This window comes from Acomys russatus, chromosome 13 (genome assembly GCF_903995435.1).
Source record: "Acomys russatus chromosome 13, mAcoRus1.1, whole genome shotgun sequence".
In the NCBI taxonomy this organism is placed as follows: Eukaryota; Metazoa; Chordata; class Mammalia; order Rodentia; family Muridae; genus Acomys; species Acomys russatus.
Window position 1 is genome coordinate 11,985,522 of NC_067149.1, and position 22,669 is coordinate 12,008,190.

Genomic DNA, 22,669 nt, shown 5'->3' on the forward strand with positions numbered 1-22,669 from the left:
AAGCTTTCTGCTTGTGTTTTTCCTTGACCCTTCTTACACAGACCTTTTGTGTGCCCCTAAAAAACTACATTCCTGCCTCTCTAGCCCTCCATCTTTTCTCATTTTTCCCAGCCTGTCTACTCAGTGGTTGGTTACCAAGTGTAATTTTAGCATTCCTTGTCCCAAAGGCTCTTTTATGTTTAATCTCAAAAATTTCCCCCCAATCCAGCTCTTAAGCCTTTCTAGGAAGACGGTGGGCCCATCTTTTCCTGTTGTACTTTAAGGCTTCTTTTACCGAATGACTTCTCGGTGGTCGCAGCCCACTCTGAATGAAATCCAGTCTCGCTCACACATTGTCCAAAGCTTTCCTCGAGACAGTTCAACACCATCTGTGACTTTGCACTTCTTATGTCCTCTACCTGGAATGTTCTTTCCCAGGCAAATAGGTTGGCTGTTTGTCTCTTTTATATCTTGGTTTAAACGTCACACTCTCAGGGAGGCCATCTCCAATTACTCCTTTAGAAAAAGAGAGAAACCTGTTAACTCCACTGTGCTTCCTGTTTATACATTTTATATATAACACACTGTGTTGTGTGGCTGGTGCTTCCACTAGATACTGAGAATTCATTGAACAGAGGGTTTTGTTTTATTCATTACTATTGGTGTGTGTGTGTGTTGTGTGTGTGTGTGTGTGTGTGTGTGTGTGAGAGAGAGAGAGAGAGAGAGAGAGAGAGAGAGAGAGAGAGAGAGAGAGAGAGAGAGGGAGAGAGAGAGAGAGGAGAGAGAGAGAGTCGTCAGTCATAGAAGCAAGTGCTCTTATTGGCTGAGTCATCTCACCAGCCCCGTCAAGGCAAAAGAAACATTCTAGTGGATGACTACAAACCATGTTTGAGATAAAAGGATTCCCAAGATTTTATTAAGCCACTGGGCAGGGTGGCACCTGCCTGTAATCCCAGCTCTTTGGAGGCAGAAGCAGTCAAATCTCTGTGAGTTCAAAACCAGCCTGGTCTGCAAAGTGAGTCCAGGACAACCAGGGCTACATAGAGAAACCCTGTTTTCAAAAACCAAACCAAAACAAATAAAAGATAACTTAAATATTTTCTTCTATTTTTAAATTATATGTATCTCTGTGTGGGTGTGGAAGAATATTAATCAAGAAACATGGCTACTGTGGCAAGAGATCACATCCAAAGACCAAAGTCTATATGATGTGGCTGGAATGCAGATTTGTCACACACCTTTAATCCCTCTGGCTGGAATACAGACACACTCGTAATACACACTTTTTTTTTTTGAGGCAGGGTTTCTCTGTGTAGCCTTGGCTCTCCTAGACTCACTTTGTAGACCAGGCTGGCCTTGAACTCACATCCCCATCTGCCTCTGTCTCCTGAGTGCATGTGACACCATACCCAGCTAGTACAAACCTTTACAAGCTGAAGGTAAAGTTAGTTTGTAGAAGGAAACACCTATGTTTGAAAGTGATGTCTAATTGAGAGGCAGACAAAGTGATGAATCAGAGAAAGATTTGACAGAATAGGATATGCTCAGTTCTTATGAGGAGAGAGAGAGAAGCTACTTGGGAGAGCAGTGCAGAATCAGAGAGAGAGAGAGAGAGAGAGAGAGAGAGAGAGAGAGAGAGAGAGAGAGAGAGAACAAGCTAGACACAGGTGAAGACAGAACTAGCCAGAGAATAAGAGGGAGCCAGAAGATTAGAACAGATTGCCGAAGTTACTATGAGGCAGAGCGGAGCAATTCAGTCAGAAACAGAAAGAAACCAGTTTGAATTATTCAGCTTGGAGGGGAGTTTGAACCAGAACAGCTGAGTTGAACCAGCCAGCCAGAATTCAGAAAGAGCTAGAAAGAGTGAGTTTATTCAACTGCAAGTCTTAGAGGTTGAAAACATTCTAGGCCTAGATTAGATTATATGGAGGCTTGAAGTTTTCAAAACTAGGGCTAGGTTAGCAGAGAGAGGCAGCAAGCCTCTAAGATGACAATTGAATCAGGCAAATAAAAGATACTTTAACATGTGGGCATGTACAGGCATGTGCAAGCATGTGCAGGTGCCTTCACAGAGCAAAGGCATCAGATCGCCCAGGAACGGGAGTTACAGGCAGTTTAAAGCCAGCTGAACAGAGGTCCTCTTCACGAGCAGTTAAGCTGAAGCATCTCTTCAGCTTCTGTTAATTTTGAGACTTGTTGACTTTGTGGCTCAGGGGCCATGAATCTGAGTAGGGACAATTCTTCATGTGACCCGTATGAGATCGGAATTGACTCAGGATCCCTAAGTCGAAGTTCTTAGCACAAAGGAGTTTTATTTGCTGCCACAGAGGGATAAAGCACAGGTAATAAGAGACAAAGACAGGATACAGAGGATGAAGAAGAAGGGAACAAAGGAGAGGAAGTAAAATGAGCAAGTGAGGGAGTGAGGGGTATTTGTCCTGGAGGACAAACTGCTGTCTCTGGATAGGGAGGAGACACACATGACCTATAGACAAATGGAGGTTTATAAAGGAAACCCCTGTGTTAGGATGAGGTGGGGTTTTGTTTGTTTGTTTTGTTTTGTTTTGTTTTGTTTATCTAGACAGAGTTTCGTTGTGCACCACTGTGACCAGCTGAGGTATTTAACTTTTTTTTTTTTTTTTTTTTTTTTTTGAGGCAGGGTCTCTCTGTGTAGCCTTGGCTGTCCTGGAGTCACTTTGTAAGCCAGGCTGGCCTCGAACTCACAGAGATCCGCCTGCCTCTGCCTCCCGAGTGCTGGGCTTACAGGCGTGCACCACCACAGCCCAGCTGAGGTATTTAATTTTAATTGGACACCTTTTTAAAAAAATTTTTTTTATCAATTTATTCTTGTTACATCTCAATGTTTATCCCATCCCTTGTAGTATCCTTCCATTCTTCCCTCCCCTCCCCATTTTCCCTTAATTAGGTGAGCTAAAAGGGGCTTCTGGTTGCGGGGCTTCAATACTTTCATAGCTGGACCTTGGTAGTCAGCCAAATAAGGGACTAGACCTTGGTGTTTGTTTGCTTGTTTGTTTTTGCAACACAGAGGGAATGGAAGAAGGGAAAAGTCTACCAGAGCCATCCCCGCCACAGCCTAGCCAGAGTCCCTTCATGATCTGTATCCTTAGCCTGAGGACTTGTTGGCCAGGGAAGTAGCTGGAAGTTTAGCCCTTCAGCACTCCCATACCTGACCCCTTTGCTTCTCCCTCAGTAACTGTACCATCTACTTCAGGAAATCCAAATCCCCAGGGGCCTTTCAAGCCACTCTCAGAGACTGAGTCTCACACTGTAGGCCAGGCTAGCCTGAAACTACAAAGGCTAAGTCTTGACTGCCTTCTGTCTTAGCCTTCTGAGTGGTGGCCTGTAGTGATATTTTCTTTTCCTTGCTTTAGGGTCTTCCCATGTCCTCTGTTCACTATATCTTTCCAGAGGTACTTGTAATCACTGTGGGTCTCAATGTCACCTACTTAGAGCATTGCAGCAGCTGTTCATTTGCTTAAGATCTTTAGGAGCAGGACTCGAACCTGGTAGTTTCCAAAGCTCCCAAAGATGACTGAAAGAAAGCATGAAGGAGGCTGGCCACGGTGACACATAGACACACTCTTAACTTCAGCAGAGGAGAGGTAGAGACAGGGAGACACAATGTGAGTTCGAGAGCAGCCTGTTCTACATGGCGAGTTCCAGGCTAGCCAGGACACAGTGAGACTCAAAAGAACAAAACAAAACAACATCAAACTCACAAACAAACATGGAGACAATGACCAATGATCAGGGCAAAGGGAAGCTGAGGTCTCCTCTTTTCTGTAGCTAGACCGAATTCCTTGCTAAATGGGGCAGCCAGATCGCTAGAAGGTGGTATGACGTCAAGGAGGCCAGCTGGTCACCTAGCTTGACTCGCTCTATAGTGTTTGGCATCAGCGCCACCTCCTGTCAACATTGACGGCAATGTGGAAGTCTTACTAGAACTTGATGCCCGCCGAGAGCTGGAAAAGAGTGAATGGGCAGCCATCTTTGTTAGGGGCAGTGCCCGCGGCTACGGAGCGCGAGTGAGGCCACGAAACTTCCGGCCGCTAGCTGGTGATTCCCGGCACCCGCGGGCGTGGAGTGCCGCGGGATGCGGGGAGGCGGTGAGCGTTAGGTTCGTTTGGGACTCGCCGTGCGATGGCCCGGGCGCCCCGCTCCAGTGGCCTTCTGCCTCCACTCGCTAACGTACCTGCGTCGTGGGCGCAGCCCGTGGGCGCTGGGGAGGACCGGGGCGAGGGAAGGCGCGGAGGGCCCGGGCTACTGGCTGCGGGGAGCGTCCCGCGCCCGGACTTCGGCAGGCAGCCGTGGGCTCCCACGTCGGCAAGCGGCCCGATGCCCTTCGCTCTGCAGCGGCTCCGGGCCGTGTTGCTGCGTCTGCACCGCGAGCGGGAACAGCTCGTGCTAGCCCGGGACTATGCCCGCCACCTGCGGGCGGTCGTGCGGCTGCTCCGCTCCGACTCCCCGGAGGATTCCCTCTCCCTGCAGCAGCTTCATGGTGACCTGCAGCTGTGCCCTTCGCGAGGGGCGGCTCCGCGCCTCGGCCTCCCGGGCTCCGCGGACACGCTTCTCCTGGCTCGCCCCGTCGGGCTAGCAGCCCAGCGCTTGGATGCTGTCATCGAGATGCAGCTTCGCGCCCTAGGCCGGGCACCCGCTAGCCTGGGCCTGACGTCCCAGCTAGCCGAACTGCTGCTGGCCCTTCCGTTCTACCATACTCTACAGGGACAAGCCCTGAGCTGCGTCCCCGGGGCCGCGCACCCATTTCATACAGCCCGTGTGCTCCAGCTCCTAGCTGCAGAACGGGGTTGTCAGGTGGCAGATAGGCTGGCTGAGGCCTTTGGCGGATCAGGCTTGCAGGATCAACTCTGTCGGCTGTGCGACGAGGAGCGCGAGCTGATGCCGGGGCTGCTGGGCCTTATAGGGGGCGTGGCTGGCACCAACAGTCGTGGACTGAGGCTTGGAGGACCTGGAGCCCTGTGGAGCCAGTATTGGACCTTGCTGTGGACAGCCTGTGCTCAGAGTCTGGACTTAAGCGTGGGACCCTGGGGCGACCCTAGAGCAGTTGCACAACAGCTGAGTCAGGCACTGGGTCAAGGTAAATGAAGGACCCTAGCTGGCATTTGGAGGTTGTGAGAATGTTTTCCCTTTACCTTAGTTGGCTCACCAACTCTAGCCTGTCAGCAAGAGCAAGTCCTTTAAAATGAACTTCCCTGAGTTTAATGCATAGCGTTTAGGCTGTTTTGAGGCCACCTTGCTTTCCACACCAGTCTTTCTTTTGTTTTGAGGTAGGTTTGTTTTTTGGTTTGGTTTTTCGAAACAGGGTTTCTCTGTGTAGTCTTGGCTGCCCTGGACTCACTTTTGTAGACCAGGCTGGCCTCGAACTCACAGTGATCGCCTGCTTTTGCCTCCTGAGTGCTGGAATTAAAGGCGTGCACCACCATGCCCGGCTGAGGTAGGTTTGTTACTACGTAGACCTCATGGGCCTCGAACTCCTGCCTCAGGCTCCCACCCCCGAGATCCACGGTGCCTGACTTTCCACCCCTAACTTGGGTGGTAGAGGACCATATGATAGAGTGGGCAGGGGCTGTCAACGGGGAGTTTTTGTTTTCAGGCTTCCCTCATGTCTCCCGTTAGCACCCCTACCTCAAGAGTGTGAGAAGGAGCTGTCGTCTGTATGTCACGGCCTACTTCATCAGTCTCTTATCTGGAGCTGGGACCAAGGTAAGGAGAAAAGGACATGGCGGGCGGCACCCCGAGGAGCAGGCTGCCCACCCCTTCAGACGATATTCTGTTATTTCCAGCGTTCTGCCAAGCCTTGGGATCAGCCCTGGGAGGTCAGAACAGCCGGTCCTCGCCATCTACTGCTGAGCTGTGGCAGCAGCTTTTTCCTCCCCTCTTGGACGCCCTTCAACAGCCTAGATCAGAAGTTAGCCCGTGTCAGCCTCCAGGTGAGACGGGAGCTGCGGAGTCCCGGGGGAGGAAGCAGAGAGGTTGCCATCTTTTTCCTTGCCTTTGTTCTGAAACTAGCCTTCTCCTGGAGGTGACCCACAAACCCTAGGCTACTCTGTTCTTCCCCTCCCAGGTCCCTCACCTGTCGCTCTGGGGCTCTGTACCCTGCAGACCACCTTGCTCTGGTTCTTGGGCAGAGCTCAGCAGCACCTGGCAGCATGGGCCCCCGGTTCCTTCCTGTTCCTGATCCAAAAGGACTTGCCTGTAAGTGGCGGGGGGCAGGGAAGGGAGTGGCTTGGCCTCGGTTGAGCTTTCAGCTCTCTGTTTCCGCCTAAAGCCCCTGCTGCGTGCAGTGGAAGCTCTGTCCAGCCTGGCCTCGGAGGCAACCTCAACCCTGGAGGTGCAGCAGCAGCTGTGCCTAGAGATCCAGAAGCTGACTGCAAAGATGCAGGTGGGAACACGTCCCCTGTTAGTGGCAGTGCGAGTGTGTGCAAAGATGCAGGTGGGAACACATCCCCTGCTAGTGGCAGTGTGTGCAGAGATGCAGGTGAGAACACATCCCCTGCTAGTGGCAGTGTGAGTGTGTGCAGAGATGCAGGTGGGAACACATCCCCTGCTAGTGGCAGTGTGTGCAAAGATGCAGGTGGGAACACATCCCCTGTTAGTGGCAGTGTAAGTGTGTGCCAACTCGGGCACAGGGTTGGGGACCCTGCTGTCTCCTTTTGAAGCCTCCACTGAATTAATTTTTTTTTCTTGGTTGGTCTCTTGTTCTGCCTTAGTGTTTACTATGGAAAATTTTCAAATATGGCCATACAGTCATTAACTCAGGGTCAATTACGACTCATGCCCCCTTGTTACTCCCCAATCGTGGTAGCCACAGATGTCATTGCTAGGACTTATTTCATTAGTGACTGCAAAAAGTGGCATTCCAGCTGGGCATGGTGGCGCACGCCTTTAATCCCAGCACTCAGGAGGCAGAGGCTGATGGACCGCTATGAGTTCAAGGCTAGCCTGGTCTACAAAGAGAGTCTAGGACAGCCCAGGCTAAACAGAGAAACCAGTCTCAGGGGGAAAAAAGTAGTGTTCCATAATTACATCTTTCACATTTCTTACTAGTGTTTAATTCATGGTTATCCTCTCTTTAAAGGGTTAATGTGTGTGTGTGTGTGTGTGTGTGTGTGTGTGTGTGTGTGTACATACAATATATACCTACTAAATATATATATTCACATATATCTATATATGTCTTGTTAGTTTATTTTGTTTTGTTGAGACAGGGTCTCACTAGTTCCAGCCAGTCTGAAACTTAATCGGTAGAGAAGGCTAGCCCTTGAACTTGGCCTGATCTGCCTGCCTTTGCTTCTTGAGTGTTAAGATTAAAGGCATGTGCCATCACACCTGACTGACTTTATAGTTTCATTAAAGTAGACCACGTCTGCAGTTTAAAAGGGGAAATGAAGCCGGGGCTGGAGCTAAGCAGTAAAGCGTTTGCTGATCGTGCATCAGGCTTGTCTTTGATTCCAATTAGGAGTGGAAAACGGGGGGGAAGGGAGGCAGCACAGTGGCCCATTAGCTAAAGTTGTTCACCACAAAATCTGACAACCTGAATTTGATCTCCCGGACCCATATGGGGTAGAAAGAGAACCCAGTTTCTGCTCGCTGCACGGTTGTCCTACGCATACGTGGCCATGCCAGCACTCACGTGAGAATCAGCCTAAACCCTATGGCCACATGAGAAGAAACTGAGAGAGAACCCGTCTCCTGTATATTCCACAGTGGGAAGCAGTCGGGTGCAACATGGGACAGATGAAGACGGAAGTAATAGCTTTATCAGTAAATATAGAAGGAAATCATAGGAGAGGGCCTGGTGACATTGCTTGGTGGCATGGAGCTTCCCTAGCCCAGGAGGCCCAGCTGTGATCCAGAGAGAGCGGGAGAAAAACGGCCAACTCCAGATGATAGGTGGAGCTGTTCCTCTCATTAGAGGTCTTTAAAATACTTTTTAATTTTTAACTTTATTCTGTCTCTCTCTCCTCTCCTCTCCTCTCTTCTTCCTTTCTCTCTGTATCTCTTTCTCTCTCTTACACACACACACACACACACACACACACACACACACACGTGTGAATTGGCAGAATAAGCCAGTTACCATTAAATGTTAGAGGCACGGCCAGGTATACTAGTGCACACCTTTAACCCAGGTACTGAGGAGGCTGAAGTGAAGCAGATTCTGAGTTGGAGGCCAGCCTGGACTATACGGACACTTCGGGGCTTTGTTTGCTTTTATATGCCTTGGTGGTTTGCCCTCTCCCCTTCACAAAACACAGCCTGGTGCCAGTCCCCTCCCTGTCCACTTCACAAAACACAGCCTGGTGCCAGTGCCCTCCCTTATTTATGAGTTATTTGCTTCCCAGGAATGGACATAGATGGCAAAGAATACTTAATGTAAGTGCATTCCAAAGGCTCCCAAATGGGGGCTGGAGAGATGGCTCAGAGGTTAAGAGCACTGCACTGACTGCTCTTCCAGAGGTCCCGAGTTCAATTCCCCCCAACCACATGGTGGCTCACAACCATCTGTAATGAGATCTGATGCCCTCTTCTGGCCTGCAGGTGTACATGCAGACAGAGCACTGTATACATAGTTTAAAAAAAAAAAAGGCTCCGGAATGCAGGAACAGTGAAACAGCCAAGGATCCTGGTCTGTACCCACTGCCTTCCTTTTTGGATGCAGCCAGATCATTTTAATTTCTCCCTTTTGCCTCAGTCCCTGCCAGGCCCAGAGCATACCCATCTATCATAAGCTAAATTGGGTTTTGTTTGTAGTTTTTGAGACAGGGTCTTTTTTTTTTTTTTTTTTTTTTTTTTAAAACCCCAGGCTAGCCTTGAATCTGTTGTGTAGCTGAGGCTGGTCATGAATCACTAATACTCGTGGCTCTGCTTTCCAAATGCTGGAGGTACAGCCACCACATGCCCAGCACGCCTGACTTGTCCCAGTGCCTTTGACTACTAAGAACTGGTCATCCTAGACACTGTGCATGCTTTGGATCCAGGCTGCTTGGAAAACCCAGTTAAAGTTGTGGCATTTCCCCTTACAGGATGCCCAGGGTCCGACAGTGGTGCCTCCGGGTTGTGCAGACCCCACACCAAAGCCTCAGATGGGTCAGTCTGACCGCCTAAGCTTTCATATCTTCTCCCTCCCCATACAGCGCCTGCCCGAAGAGTCACTGGGTCTTTTTTTCCAAGAATGTCATAAGCAAGCTACCCAGGGCTTCAAGCTCCACATGCCAAGGGGTCGCTACTGGAGGCGTCGACTGTGTCCTGGTAATTTTTCTTCCTTTCTTGGTAGTGCTATGGTGGTGGTGGGGTTGAAACCCAGGACTTCACACAAGTTAAACAAGCAAGTAAGCCTTACTAAGTGAGCCACCGCCTCCCCCCCCCCCGTTCCCCAGCCCCCCCACCTCCTCCCCTTCCACCCCAAGCCCACAGTCTTGGTAACTCTTCATCTCTGCCTTCTTCTAGGGGTTGCCAGTGAACGGCCCAAGCCCTCCCCAGTCGTGGCTCTATCACTGCCACCATCCTTGTCTTTTTGTTCCCTTCCCTCTGGGACCCATTGGGTTCCCACATTCTCACAATCTGTCCCTTCTCTCGTTCTCACTCCAGAACATCCTAGCGCTCCCAGTGACTATGCAAGGATGGTGGTCTACACTGTGTTGGAGCCCGTGTTGCAAGGACTGCGGGGATTGCCGGCCGAAGCACAAGCACCTGCCCTCAGCCAGGCACTGACAGCCACACTGAGTGCCTGGCTTGACCACATCCTCACACATGGGATCCGGTTCAGGTAGGAAGGAAAGACAGTAGTGGCAGAGGGAAAGTGGAAACCGTTTGGGAGGCAGACGACGAAGTCAGGTGGCCACATTATCCCTGGACACTCTAGCCTGCAGGGGGCGCTGCAGCTCAAACAAGACTTCGGAGTGGTGAGGGAGTTTCTGGAACAGGAGCAGTGGGGCCTGTCCAGGGAGCTTCGCCAGACCCTGCTCTCCCTCAGCATCTTCCAGAGGCTAGATGGGGCCCTGCTGTGTCTACTGCAGCAGCCCCTGCCGAAGAATTCAGTCCACAGAAGGGTTCCCTGTTGCTGTGAGTCATTACCCGTCTTCCCCCCCCCCCCAGGGTTTTCTAAGTCCCTCCATCACGGCTTTAAGAGACCCACAGCCCAATCTCACCATTGGGTTGGCGTCAGCATTACCCACCAACCTGCCTTTCTCTTCTGCCTTTCTAGGTTCTTGTAATGAGGTCCAGACCACTGAACTACCTACCAGCAGCCTCAACAGCCTAGAAAGCCTGGCACCCCCTCTACGGCTTGGAGTCTCCCCAGCCCAGAACACTCACCTGCTAAGCACCCTGGGAGGAGGAGGGCCTAGCCCTGAGGCTTACCTGGCTGGAAACCAGCAGGCCTGGCTTGCCCTGAGGCTGCACCAGCGTCCTCGTTGGCGCCTGTCTTTTCTTTCTTGCCTGGGGACGAGTCCTGACCCCTAAGTTGCCTAAGACCAGGAGTTCCAAATCGTGCCGCAGACAAGGAACTGTATGTTAGAGAGGCTTAAAGCTGGGAGCTTGGTAGGACACGTACATAAACCTCACAGTCTGGAATTGAAGCCGAGATCACGCTAATGCCTGCAACCCAGAGTACTAGGCAAACTACAGGCCGAAACCTCAAAGTCAGCATCCATGATGGCACTCTACAGCTAGAAATAGACGGGGCTGCTACAGGGTTGCCTCTCAAGAGACAGAAGCAAACTACTTGCTTTCTCTTGAATCCCAGGAGCAAAGCTAAGAATTCACAAGGGAAACAGAGCTGGAGCAAGCGTTTCTACAGGTGGAGAGCCTGTCTTGCCCCTTCCCCATTTCTACTTTTAGTCATTAAGCTGTAGGACCTTGACATTTAAGCTTTGCCCTCTGGTAGCTGGCAATCCCCGCTGTCGTAGTCCTCTGAATGGTAGGAGCCAGGATTTAGGGTGGTGTTGACCTAGAGCTAGCAGACAGGATAGCCAAGGGAAAAGGCTGCAGGAGATGACATGGTTTTTTTTGTGCAAAGGTTTTTTTTTGGGGGGGGGGGTGTTTACACATTCACTGTCCACGTTGAGTGGCACAGAGTGCTGCTAATGGTTGAAGTATTTGCGGCTCGCCTGCCTATTCTGGTCCGGGCGGCGGCCCCCAGGCGGGCAGCCTCTAGAAGTGTCGCAAAGGCTGCCGGAAGTGGTCCGTTCCAATAAAACGATCCCCAGCGCTACTCCTTCCGGCGCGGAGGTGATAACCATGGCGGCGGCTTTGGCTCGGCTCGGACTGAAGCCAGTCAAGCTGGTTCGAGTTCAGTTCTGCCCGTTTGAGAAGAACGTGGCGTCGACGAGGTACGGGTCCTGGGGAGGCGGGAGGCGCCGGCACTCCCGACACCCGCGCGCGCATCCTCGGCCCCACCCCCCCGCCCGGGTCCCAGGGCGTCTCAGAGCCGCTCTCCCTGCCTCCCGCACACCCCTTCGCCCCCGCTCCAGGCTCCCTGGTTCCGGGACGCGCTCACGCCACCCTCCTACCGCAGGACCTTTCTCCAGGCGGTGAGCAGCGAGAAGGTCCGCGCCACCAACCTCAACTGCTCGGTGGTCGCCGACGTGAGGCACGACGGCTCCGAGCCTTGCGTGGACGTGTTATTCGGTAGGCCGGGCTGGGACGCGCGTGGGCGAGGGCGGAGCGCTGCCGCAGCCCTGCGTCCTCCGGGTCTCCGACTTAGTGGTTTGCATCTTCCCCCAGGAGATGGGTATCGGCTGATTATGCGCGGCGCCCACCTTACCGCTCAGGAGATGTTAGGAGCTTTGGCCTCCCACATCAGGACCAGGAACGCGGCGGCAGCATCTGCACCCAGCGCAGACAAACTCGGCCCGGCTACGGCCCGGCGCTGACATTGCAGAGGGATCCACCAACCGATAGTAGACTGGAAGTAAAGACAGTTATCCAAGAAGAGCTGCTCCTAACCAGAATGCTGCATATGGAGATCCCGAAACAAACTAAAGGTGTAAGAATCCTAACACTTACAGAGCTTCTAGGGCAAGATAGGATTGGGTGGCGAAGGGCCTGGACAAATTTGAATTTTTCTTTCTCACTTTCCCTCACTGTTCAGCAATATGTGATTTTGGCTTTATCTGTCCCCTAAGTACCTTTTAATTAAATATTTATTGTCAAATGAATGTTATTTTTCTCAGCTTGTTGGCTTGGTTGGTTTTTGAGACAACAGGGTCTTACCATGAGCTAACTTGAAACTTGGTATGATAGACCAAGGGGGCCTAGAAATGTGAAAGAATTCTCCTGCCTCATGTTCCTGGGTGCTGGGGTTGTAGACACCCACGCCTTCGGCCTTCAGTCTTCATCTTTCTCAGTAGTTTTGTCTTCATTCATCCTCATATGGAACCACTCATTCTGTCATAATTTAAACTGCTCGGGACTTCAGCCCTCCATTTCTGTTTGGTTTTAATCCCAACTTCTGTGGTTACCTACTCCCAACTTCTTTCATATGGAAGCCCTGCTGTTGAGGTGCCAGCATATCAAGGACCAGCTTGGACATCAACTGGGGAAAACCGAGGGGGTACGTGAATCCTGTGGCTGGCTGCCTGGTGACCCTGTAGACTTTCTCTGAGGGCAACCTTCCGGGCCGGTACTGGTTGTTACCAGCAATAGCGTCCACTGATAGTGGCAAGGGCTGATGGCTTCTAGTGGGGGGCTAGAGCTGATGGTGGCAAGTGTCTAAAAAAGAAAAGGAAAGAAGAAAGAAGACACACACAGACACACACACACACAGTGGATGGAAAAAGATTCCAACAACTTTTTTATTTCAAACAATACAAAAGTCACAATGTGTTTACGTTCTATTTCTCTATAAATAAGTGATTACAATGTGTATACGTAAGAAAATCATGCTTCCTAATACCTTCACATGATGAAATGTTCTATGGGTGAGAAACACAAATAACAAGTTATTTCCAAGAACCCACATACATTTGCACCTAAGCAACTAGCAAAAGCATCTTTACCTGACTTTGTTGAACAGTCTGTTTTTCCAAATTTTTTCTAAGAGTCATTGTTAGCCATCTATATTTAAAGGTTCTTCAAGGGTGGTGGTGTGGTGGTTGAATCATTAATCTGCTCCAGCTGCAATACCTGAAAGAGATCAAGCATTGTTATTGTGAGTGCCAGTGATATTATCCAGTGAGGGGCTGGAAGCCCTCCTTACAGTACTCACACAATTCACATATTCACATATAAGAACTACAAAGGGGCTAGAGAGATGGCTCAGTGGTTAAGAGCACTGATTGCTCTTCCAGAGGTCCTGAGTTCAATTCCCAGCACCCACATGGTGGCTCCCAACCATCTATATAATGTGATCTGATGTCCTCTCCTGGCCTGCAGGTGTACATGCAGAGCTATGCTCCAGAACATCTTGGAAGTTCTCAGGACCCCCAGTTACCAGGGTTATGCCTCGCCGAGACACACCCATCCTGAGTTTGCTAACTGGTGGGTCGTATTCGATGAGTTCTAGAGCCACTTTGCTGTTCCCCCTGCATGGCCCCAAACACTTCATATGCCACCAGCATCTTTTCCTGAGTGGAAATTTATATACTTGATTCTCCTGACTTGCAGCTCCTTTCAAAGGCACTGCATCTGCTCAACCTCCTAGGCTAGCAATGCAGTGTCCTCTCTCCCACCGTCACCGTTTCCGCCAGTCTGTTTGCACTGAAAGAGGAAAGAAAGGGGCCGGCCCCACCTGGTGGCGCACACTACCTCAGCTCCTCAGGAGGCCAGCCTGGTCACCTTAGTGGGACCTTTCCATTCTCATTGGTTCTCCTGTACAATTGTGTTCCCCTGCCTGGCTTCATTTTCCCTCATTATTTTTGCCGCTACTTAATCTTACCTTTCAGGTACAGACTGGCTTACTTCTCACAACACCTGAAATGGTTGTTGGTCTAACAGTCATTGATGTGACCATGAAACCCTCTTAGAGGATTAAATAGAATAAAAGCCCATGAGAGGCTAGAGAGGTGATTCAGTGGTTAAGAGCACTGGCTGCTCTTCCAGAGGACTTGGACGCAATTCTCAGCACACACATGCCAGCTCACAACTGTAACTTTTAGAAGATCTGACACCTTCTCACAGACAGATTCAGGCAAAACACGATTGCACATAAAAGTAAATCATTAAAAAATTATATTAAGCTCCAGGTGTGGTGGCACATGCCTTTAATCCCAGCACTTGGGAGGCAGAGACAGGCGGATCACTATGAGTTCGAGGCCAGCCTGGTCTACAAAATGAGTCCAGGAGAGCCAAGGCTACACAGAGAGACCCTATCTCAAAAAAACAAAAGTTAGCCATGCAAACCACATGAGTATTCTTTTAGGCAAATGACCATGTATATTTTATAAACAAAGGCACTGTATGTGTGTGTGTGTTTGCAAGTACTGGACTGCAGTATACACTGTTTGTTTTTGTGAATGTATACACATGTATATGTAGGTGTAATTGCCTGTGTTCCCAAATGTAGAAGCAAAGGTTGGATGTTTTCCTCTGTCATGCTCGATCTGTTTGGGGGTCTTGTCTTAGTTTGGTTCTGGCTTAAGGAATCTGAAGCTTACCCTTGTCAACTAGGCTAGCCAATAAGCTGCCAGGATCTCCTGTCTCCATGTCCGCCAGTGGTGAGCTGACAGGCTTATAGGATCCACCTGGCAGTTTATGTCCTTATACTGGGTCCCAAGTCAGTTTTTTATGCTTCCCCATCAAGTGCTCAAATCAGTGGGCCACCTTCCCAGCCCCCTTGTTCCTTTTTGTGAATTACAAGGGGAGAAAAAAAAATAGTCCTCAGCCACTGCCAAGAATTTAAGAATGCCCAGCTAAGGCTATCAGAGATCCCTTAGATACTGGCTGCTGCATAGCTCACTAACCCCCACCCCACCCTCAGCATTACCGTACCTCTTCCCTGCCTAAATGGGTATTAGAGACTTCTCTCTGTGCCATCCTTTAAAAAAAGACAGCTCCCTGAAGAATCCAGCCTGCCTGGGCTGTCAGTTCCAGTCACCTCTGAAGTTATAGACCCAAGATTTCCTCCAGAGTCCACTCCAGGAAAAAGGGAAGTGCAGGGCGTGAGTAGTGATACAGCTTAATTCATATGCACCTGGGTCTTAAGCTAGCCACGCCCCAGCACGGCCCCGTGGATTCCATTTCCTAGGCCATGGTTTGCTGCTATCAGAGTAGAGCTGGACAGTAATATGTAAAAGTAGCATAATAGAACCTAGCCCCTTACACTCTGGAGACAGCCTGGGCTATATACAAAGCAAGACTGTCAACCAACCTGGCTTTACATAGAGAGTTGGAGGAAAACCTAGACAAACGCATTCCCAATGGAGGGAAAAACTGGTCTCAGTATGGTCATTTTTAAGAAAAGTACGTTTTATTTTATGTGTATGGACATTTCGCCTGCATGTGTATCTGTGAACCATTTGCATGCAGTACCAGAAGGGGGCGTCAGATCCTCTGGACGATTTGTAAGATGCCATATGCCATGCAGGTGCTGGGAACCAAACCCATGTCCTCTGCAAAAGCAGCAAATACTTTGATTTTTAATTAATTAATTAACTAATTAATTTTATGTATATGAGAGCCCTCTGCATGTATACCTGAACGCCAGAAGAGGGTATAGAGGGTGGTTGCTGGGAATTGAACTCAGGACCTCTGGAAGAGCAGACTGTGTTCTTAACCTCTAAGCCATCTCTCCAGCACGCAACAAATACTTTTAACCGTTAAGTCACTCCTGCCTCACCCATGTATGTATGTATCTATGTATGTACTTACTTAGTTTTAGACATGGTCTCATTGTGTGGTCCAGGCTGGCCTTGAAGTCACAGAGATCCTCCTGCCTCTATCTCTTGCTAGAATTAAAACCACAACTCCTGGCTTTTATTTATTAACATTTTATTTGTATGTGCTTGTGTGTATGTGGTGTGTGGGTATGTGTGGAGGTGCGTTCGTGCTACAGAATACGTGTAGAAGTCAGAGGTATAGGCATATGTGTAGGCGCGCGTGTGAAAGTCAGGACAAGTTGTGGAAGTCAGTTCTTTCCACAATGCAGGTATGGAGGAATCTAATTTAGGTCGTCAGCCTTGCCGGCAAGCGCGCTTATCGACTGAGCCATCTCTCCAGCCCTTGATCATTATTTAAACAAAACAGATGGGGTTCAAGTGTTATTGCTTCTCTCTCCTACCCCGTGAACCCACACCTACAGTCGCATTTCACAGACTGAGCTGGATACTCAATCTCAGATTAACATCCAGCACCACCAGACACAGCGCTTCCGGGTTCCGGGCCCGGACCTGACGTAAAGGGCGGGGTTTCCGGCGGGGCGGGGCGGGGCGCTCCTCGAGGCGCGGGGCGAAGGCACAGTGGACTGACCGCACGGTGGCAGACGGGGCGCGTGCCGGCTGCCGGGATGGCCCGGGGCGAGAGGCGACGGCGCGCTGCGGCCGCAGAGGGGGCGCGGCCGCTGGAGAAGGCGCGGGGCGCGGGCCGGCGGGATGGCAGGGCCGGCGGGGCGCGCGGTTCAGCGGGCGGCGCGGCCCTGGCGGTGGTGGTGCTGGCGCTGGCCTTCGGCCTGTCGGGGCGCTGGGTGCTGGCGTGGCTGCGGGTGCGCCGCGCTCTCACGCTGCACCCCGCGCCGCCCGCGCTGCCCCCCGACTCCTCCAGTCCCGCCGTGGCCCCGGAGCTCTTTTGGGGCACCTACCGCCCACACGTCTATTTCGGCATGAAGACTCGCAGCCCCAAACCACTGCTCACGGGTAACCCTAGGGCTGGCGAGTGGGAAAGACAGACAATCTTGACAGATTTAGAGGGACAGTATCTGTTGACTTACGTGGCCATTCTACTCCACAGGACTGATGTGGGCGCAGCAGGGCGCCATCCCGGGGACCCCTCCTAAGCTGAGGCACACGTGTGAGCAGGGAGACGGCGTGGGTCCCTATGGCTGGGAGTTCCACGATGGCCTCTCCTTCGGTCGGCAACATATCCACGATGGGGCCTTAAGGCTCACCACTGAGTTCGTCAAGAGGCCTGGGGGTCAGCACGGAGGGGATTGGAGCTGGAGAGTGACCGTAGAGCCTCAGGTCAGGGCATCAGAATCCTCTTTCCTCAGCCCAGACTTCCCCATCCCACCCCCCTTCAGCAGCAAATGCTGTATGCAATGGAGGTTAACAGCAGGGACACCCGCCTTGCTGACCATCTCTGCCGCCAGCCCCTTGTTTGTAAAGCAGGGTTCACAGGGACACCTAACTCACAAAATTAAAAGAAACAGCTCGTATAGAATTACAAAACGCCGGTCGTTTCCCCTGTGAACCCTTTAGCTCAGTCCATGTACCTACCCACTTGCCCTCAGCATTGACAGATGTTTGCCACAGTTCTTCCTTGTAATCCCTGCTAAGGCTGTTCTCAAAAGAATGCTTTTCTAATGCTTTATTGTATTGCTTGGTCATGCAGGCATCAGGTACCTCTTCCCTTCCTTTGGTGTCTCTGTTCTTCTACGTGGTAACAGATGGCCAGGAAGTCCTACTACCGGAGATCGGAGCCAAAGGCCAGTTGAAGTTTATCAGTGGGCACACCAGTGAACTTGGTGACTTCCGCCTTACACTTCTGCCACCAACCGGTCCAGGAGACACTGTCCCTAAGCATGGCAGGTAACTGGGGGAAGGGTGCAGGGCGGTATAGATGCTGACTTAGCCTGGTTTCTGTGACCTTCCCACCAGTGGGACAGGTAAGACACCCCTTTCCTGAGTAACATTGCCCGTTTGTCTTCTTGCCTTCAAGCTACAATGTCTTCTGGGCCTCCAACCCAGGGCTGCCACTGCTCACAGACATGGTAAAGAGCCGCCTAGACAGCTGGTTTCAGCACCGGCCCCCAGGGGCCTCTCCTGAACGCTACCTTGGCTTGCCTGGATCTCTGAAGTGGGAGGAGAGAGGCCCTGGTGGGCAAGGACAGTTCCTGATACAGCAGGTGACGCTGAAAGCCCCCTTTTCTGTGGAGTTTGTGTTCGAGTCTGGCAGTGCCTGGACAGGAGGAAACCAAGCTTTTGGGCAGCTGGTAGGCAGTCAGCTGACCCAGGCCCTGGAGAATCATGCTGCAGCCTTCAGAGAGCGTTTTGAGAGAACCTTCCAGCTGAAAGAGAAGGGCCTGAGCCCCGAGGAGCAGGCTTTGGGTCAGGTTGCCCTCAGTGGCCTCCTTGGTGGGATTGGCTACTTCTATGGACAGGGTTTGGTGTTGCCAGATACTGGTATAGAAGGGTCTGAACAGAAAATGGACCCTTCCCTATTTCCACCTGTCCCTCTTTTCTCTGGGGTGCCTTCCCGCTCATTCTTCCCACGAGGCTTCCTTTGGGATGAAGGCTTTCACCAGCTAGTGGTCCAACGATGGGATCCCCACCTCACCCGGGAGGCCTTAGGCCACTGGCTGGGGCTGCTCAATGCTGATGGCTGGATTGGGCGGGAGCAGATACTGGGCGATGAGGCCCGAGCTCGTGTGCCACCAGAATTCCTAGTGCAACGTGCAGCCCATGCCAACCCTCCCACCTTGCTCTTGCCAGTGGTACATATGCTAGAAGGTGGTGACCCTGAGGACTTGGCCTTTCTCCGCAGGGCTTTCCCCCGCCTGCATGCTTGGTTCTCTTGGCTCCATCAAAGTCAGGCAGGGCCTGTGCCATTATCCTACCGCTGGCGGGGCAGGGACCTAGCTTTGCCTACCCTGCTTAACCCCAAGACACTGCCCTCGGGCCTGGATGACTACCCCAGGGCCTCACACCCTTCTACAGCAGAGAGGCACCTGGACCTGAGATGCTGGGTGGCACTGGGTGCCCGGGTGCTGTCACAGCTTGCACAACAGCTTGGGGAGGCTGAAGCTGCTGCAGAGCTGGGCCCGCTGGCCGCCTCTCTAGAAGAACCTGGGGGTCTTGATGAGCTGCACTGGGCTCCTGAGCTGGGGGTCTTTGCTGACTTTGGGAACCACACAAAAGCAGTACAGCTCAAGTCTCGGCCCCCTCAGGGGCTGGTTAGGGTGGTAGGCCGGCCCCTGCCACGTCTGCAGTATGTGGATGCCCTGGGCTATGTCTCTCTTTTTCCCTTACTGCTCCGGCTGCTGGACCCTAGCTCCCCCCGCTTGGGGCCCCTGCTGGATGTTCTAGCTGACAGCCGCCATCTCTGGAGCCCCTTTGGGTTACGCTCCCTTTCAGCCTCCAGCCTCTTTTATAAGCAGCGTAATTCTGAACATGATCCACCTTACTGGCGGGGTGCTGTGTGGTTGAATATCAACTACCTAGCTTTGGGGGCACTCCACCACTATGGGGGTGTGGAGGGGCCTCACAGGGTTCAGGCTGCCAAGCTCTACCGTGAACTCCGTGCCAATGTAGTGAGCAACGTATGGCGGCAATACCAGGCTACAGGGTTTCTGTGGGAACAGTACAGTGACCAGGATGGGCGGGGCATGGGCTGCCGCCCCTTCCATGGATGGACAAGCCTTGTCTTACTGATCATGGCTGAAGAGTACTGAGGGACTGGAGGAAAGCTAGGCCATTTGTGTCTCTTGGAATATGCAGAGACAAAGTCTTAGGTTTCTGTTCGGTCTCATTGCCACAGATCTCGTAAGCTCATCTCAGGTGTCTCCTTATTGTCATCCCATACAGCTCTGGGGTGAATGTGAACTTAAGAGTCTATTTTTCTAAATAAACCGGAAAAAACAAAACAAAAACCTAGCTGAACTCTTGCTTTTGGTAGTCTTGCTCGGGGCTGCCTGCTATCCTCAGGTAAGGTGATAGTGGCTACTGCTTCTTCCCTGTAAACCCAGTGTGGTCAGGGAAATGCAGTGAGCTGAGGGCTACTCTACCCAAAAGCACAAGCAGCTGGTTCATGTCTCTTTAATGAGATTAAAGGCTCCTGTGTATGTTTTGGGAGTGAGTAAAGACAGCACAGTCCTCGGTACTGCACCTCTTTAAGGCTCCAGCCCTTCCAGGCAGATTCTAGAAGGGTGGGAGGGGCCCACATGGAAGAGGACTGCCGTTGAAACCAGGGCTGTTCCTGGTGGCCAAGTAACACCCAATTTCCCTCTTGAAACTACTTATGGGATGTCCCCGTAACTGGAAGCTAGCCCCAAGGGAGGGGTCTGGGACATAGATTCTAGGGACAGCACACAGGGGGAATGGTCCTCCAGGTCTGGGTGGGTGGCACTAGCCCTCGTCTCCTTGACTGGCTCACCTTCACTGGAGTCAGGACAAGGGCAGAGCTCAATACCTGAGTCACCAGTCAGGCGGCGATAGCGGCAGGGAGGGGGTATGTGGACTGGGCTCAGCCCTGCCCTGGGCTCACCCTCCTGAAGAGGGAGAGCGCTCTGGTGGGAGGAAACACCTTCTACATTTGTCCCCTCCAAGTGGGCAGAGCAGCTGGATTCGGAAGAGCAGCAGGTGCATTCATTGGAAGCAGTCAAGGGGTGACCCAGAGCCATAGTGTAAGGAGGCGGCGGTGTGCCTGGGTGGTGAACCACATCCTCATAGGCTGGGGGTTTGAAGGCGCTGAGGATGCCTGCAGGAGAGAGAACAACATGAATCGAAGGCCATCAGCTAGAAGGGGAAAGAGTGCTTTGAAATGTGCCAGTGGTCGCGAAGGGTGGTCCAGGGCCCTGGGGGGGTGGGGAGCTAATGTTTCTGCACCCAAGAGCCTCAAGTCACTCACGAAGGTCAAGCAGTGAGCCAGCGGGAACAGGGCCAGCCCCATGGCATGCTCCATGGTAAGCCAACAAGTTGATCTCACGCTGCCGCTGCTGCTGTTGCAGCCTGAGTTTAGCTCTTCTGTGGCGGAAGGCGCAACAACAGCTAAAGAGGATTAGAACTGTCCAGAGTAGCCAGAACCCTGCAGGAGGCAAGGAGGGCACATCGCAGATTACTACCCTGTCCCCCATGCAGAGAAGGGCTCTTTGGTAGCTGAACTCAAGAAATCCAAGGGAGGAGAGGCAGGGAACCTGAGATGGACCCCTTCGGAGACTCACACCAGAGTTCATAGTAGTAGGTGCAGCAGCCAGTCTCCCCACAGCAGTGACCACTCTCACAGAGGTAGGGCTGGGTATTCACTCCTGGGCACAGCTCTCGAAGCTGGAGGCAAGGAGGCACTAAGAACTAAGGTGAAACTACCCGCCATCCTGTCCACCCCCACCTCCTGCACGCATACACAATCCCACCCATGAGCCAACATAGCTTGGAAAGATGGCACGGGGATGCTAAGAGGAGTGTCTAAATACATGGAGGGCTGTCAGTATGGAATATTTAGCATAGGCAGAAACTGGTGTAGAAAGTAAGTGTGAATACACAAGGGAGGTGATTTCAGTTCCTTAACCCCCAAGACTTGGATCACATAAGCCTGGCCCCAAGGGTGGGTTTTGCTAAGGTAATGTTTTGGAAGAAACAAAACACAGTCTGACGATGGGTAGGAATTTAAGGCCACTTTCAAAGCTAAAAATGTTTTCAACATCCTCCACCCCCAAAGGTCTGCCTCCCAAACCCCCAAGATGGAGTTTTCCGCCCCTGGGTCTCAAGCTCCCTAGGGTAGAGGAGATGCAGTGTGAGACCCAGAGCAGTGCTCCCAACCAGATGGGATTGCTGTGGATGGTAAAGGACGGCATCCAGGGCGCGAGTCTGGGTTCCAGCTCGTCTCCAAATTGCTCGCTCAAGAGAAGATGCTGCCGGACTCTGTTGTGACAATAGGCACATAGAAAAACGTCACAAATAACTGCTGCAAGAGAGAGGGAGCCTCCCTGGGGTCTTCACTACACCTCTGGTAACTGGAGAGCTACTGCAAGCTTGCACTGCAGCCATGAGATGGAGTCTAAGAGGCTGCAGGTAAAGGCAACTGCGTCTACGTAACAAAGTTTAGACAAAGAGTAGGATGGTCACGTTCAGGAACTTCATAGTACCTTTGGCACCGTGAGCTCCTCCCCCACCCCGGACAGGAAGTGACAGGAAAGGGGAAAGAGAAATAAATGGCTGTCGTGATAGGCTTTCTGAGCTGCTGGGATACCTGCTGTTGCGGCGCCCGAAGTGCCCCCCAGGCCTCTTCACTGCTGTTCCTGCTGCTGGCCCGAGCCATGCCTCCTACAGACCCCTGACGACCACAGCCTCCTCCACCGCCAGCTGCCCCGCCCCTGCCACCTCTGCCGCCACTGCCATGGTCCCTGCCCGGCCCATGTCTGCTGCTGCCACCATCACTCCGCCGCCGGAGCTCCCATCTGCGGAGAGCTCTCCGGAGGACACAGTTGCTCGGTGCAACCAATCAGAAACGTTAACTAACAGATTGGCCAATAGGAGCAGGTCACAGGTTTCTCCCACTGTCCAATCGGTAGCGGCGCCTCCGCCGCTCTCCCAGACAACAAGAACTCACTCAGACAAAGACGGGAGGAGGAGGTTCGGCCGAGTTCGTGATTGACAGCAACAATAGCCAGTACAGACAACAGAAAGCTTTGACTTATCAGCCAATGAATGGCCGTCCAAGAGCACAAACTTCCCACCGATTGGCTGGATGGCCTCCCACGCGCAGGTTCGGAGCCGGCCGGCTTCCCACTCCAGCAATTCGATACAAGCTGGTACACGGCACGAAATTTAATAGAGTCGGGGGG

General features: G+C 52.0%; 4 protein-coding genes across 7 annotated transcripts; 3 read left to right on the plus strand and 1 right to left on the minus strand.

Moving 5' to 3' along the window:
• Positions 1–3,962: 3,962 nt before the first annotated feature.
• On the plus strand, positions 3,963–10,880 carry Ccdc142 (coiled-coil domain containing 142). The gene is made up of 9 exons (XM_051154775.1): positions 3,963–5,095; positions 5,635–5,721; positions 5,802–5,948; positions 6,083–6,213; positions 6,287–6,400; positions 9,156–9,270; positions 9,610–9,787; positions 9,884–10,083; positions 10,226–10,880. The coding sequence occupies exons 1-9, from the start codon at positions 4,141–4,143 to the stop codon at positions 10,480–10,482; spliced, it is 2,184 nt and encodes a 727-aa protein (XP_051010732.1). The 5' UTR covers positions 3,963–4,140; the 3' UTR covers positions 10,483–10,880.
• A 303-nt stretch (positions 10,881–11,183) lies between these two features.
• Positions 11,184–11,894, plus strand: Mrpl53 (mitochondrial ribosomal protein L53). The gene is made up of 3 exons (XM_051154574.1): positions 11,184–11,351; positions 11,537–11,649; positions 11,746–11,894. Exons 1-3 carry the CDS (start codon positions 11,260–11,262, stop codon positions 11,892–11,894), a joined length of 354 nt encoding a protein of 117 aa, XP_051010531.1. The 5' UTR covers positions 11,184–11,259.
• Positions 11,895–16,447: 4,553 nt separating this feature from the next.
• Mogs (mannosyl-oligosaccharide glucosidase) lies at positions 16,448–19,626 on the plus strand. Its single transcript, XM_051154776.1, has 4 exons — positions 16,448–16,808; positions 16,903–17,132; positions 17,503–17,699; positions 17,830–19,626. The coding sequence occupies exons 1-4, from the start codon at positions 16,463–16,465 to the stop codon at positions 19,559–19,561; spliced, it is 2,505 nt and encodes an 834-aa protein (XP_051010733.1). The 5' UTR covers positions 16,448–16,462; the 3' UTR covers positions 19,562–19,626.
• Positions 19,627–19,696: 70 nt separating this feature from the next.
• Positions 19,697–22,649, minus strand: Wbp1 (WW domain binding protein 1). Of its 4 annotated transcripts, none has more exons than XM_051154777.1 (5): positions 22,075–22,646; positions 21,645–21,746; positions 21,023–21,152; positions 20,737–20,913; positions 19,719–20,586 (listed from the first exon to the last, which is right to left on the minus strand). In XM_051154777.1, the coding sequence occupies exons 1-5, from the start codon at positions 22,141–22,143 to the stop codon at positions 20,126–20,128; spliced, it is 939 nt and encodes a 312-aa protein (XP_051010734.1). In that variant the 5' UTR covers positions 22,144–22,646; the 3' UTR covers positions 19,719–20,125. The 4 variants fall into 4 exon arrangements, with proteins under 4 accessions (XP_051010736.1, XP_051010737.1, XP_051010734.1 ...); XM_051154778.1 differs by having other exon boundaries at positions 19,748–20,586; positions 21,050–21,152; positions 22,075–22,643; XM_051154779.1 differs by lacking the exon at positions 21,645–21,746 and having other exon boundaries at positions 19,697–20,586; positions 22,075–22,649.
• Between the last annotated feature and the right edge of the window lie 20 nt (positions 22,650–22,669).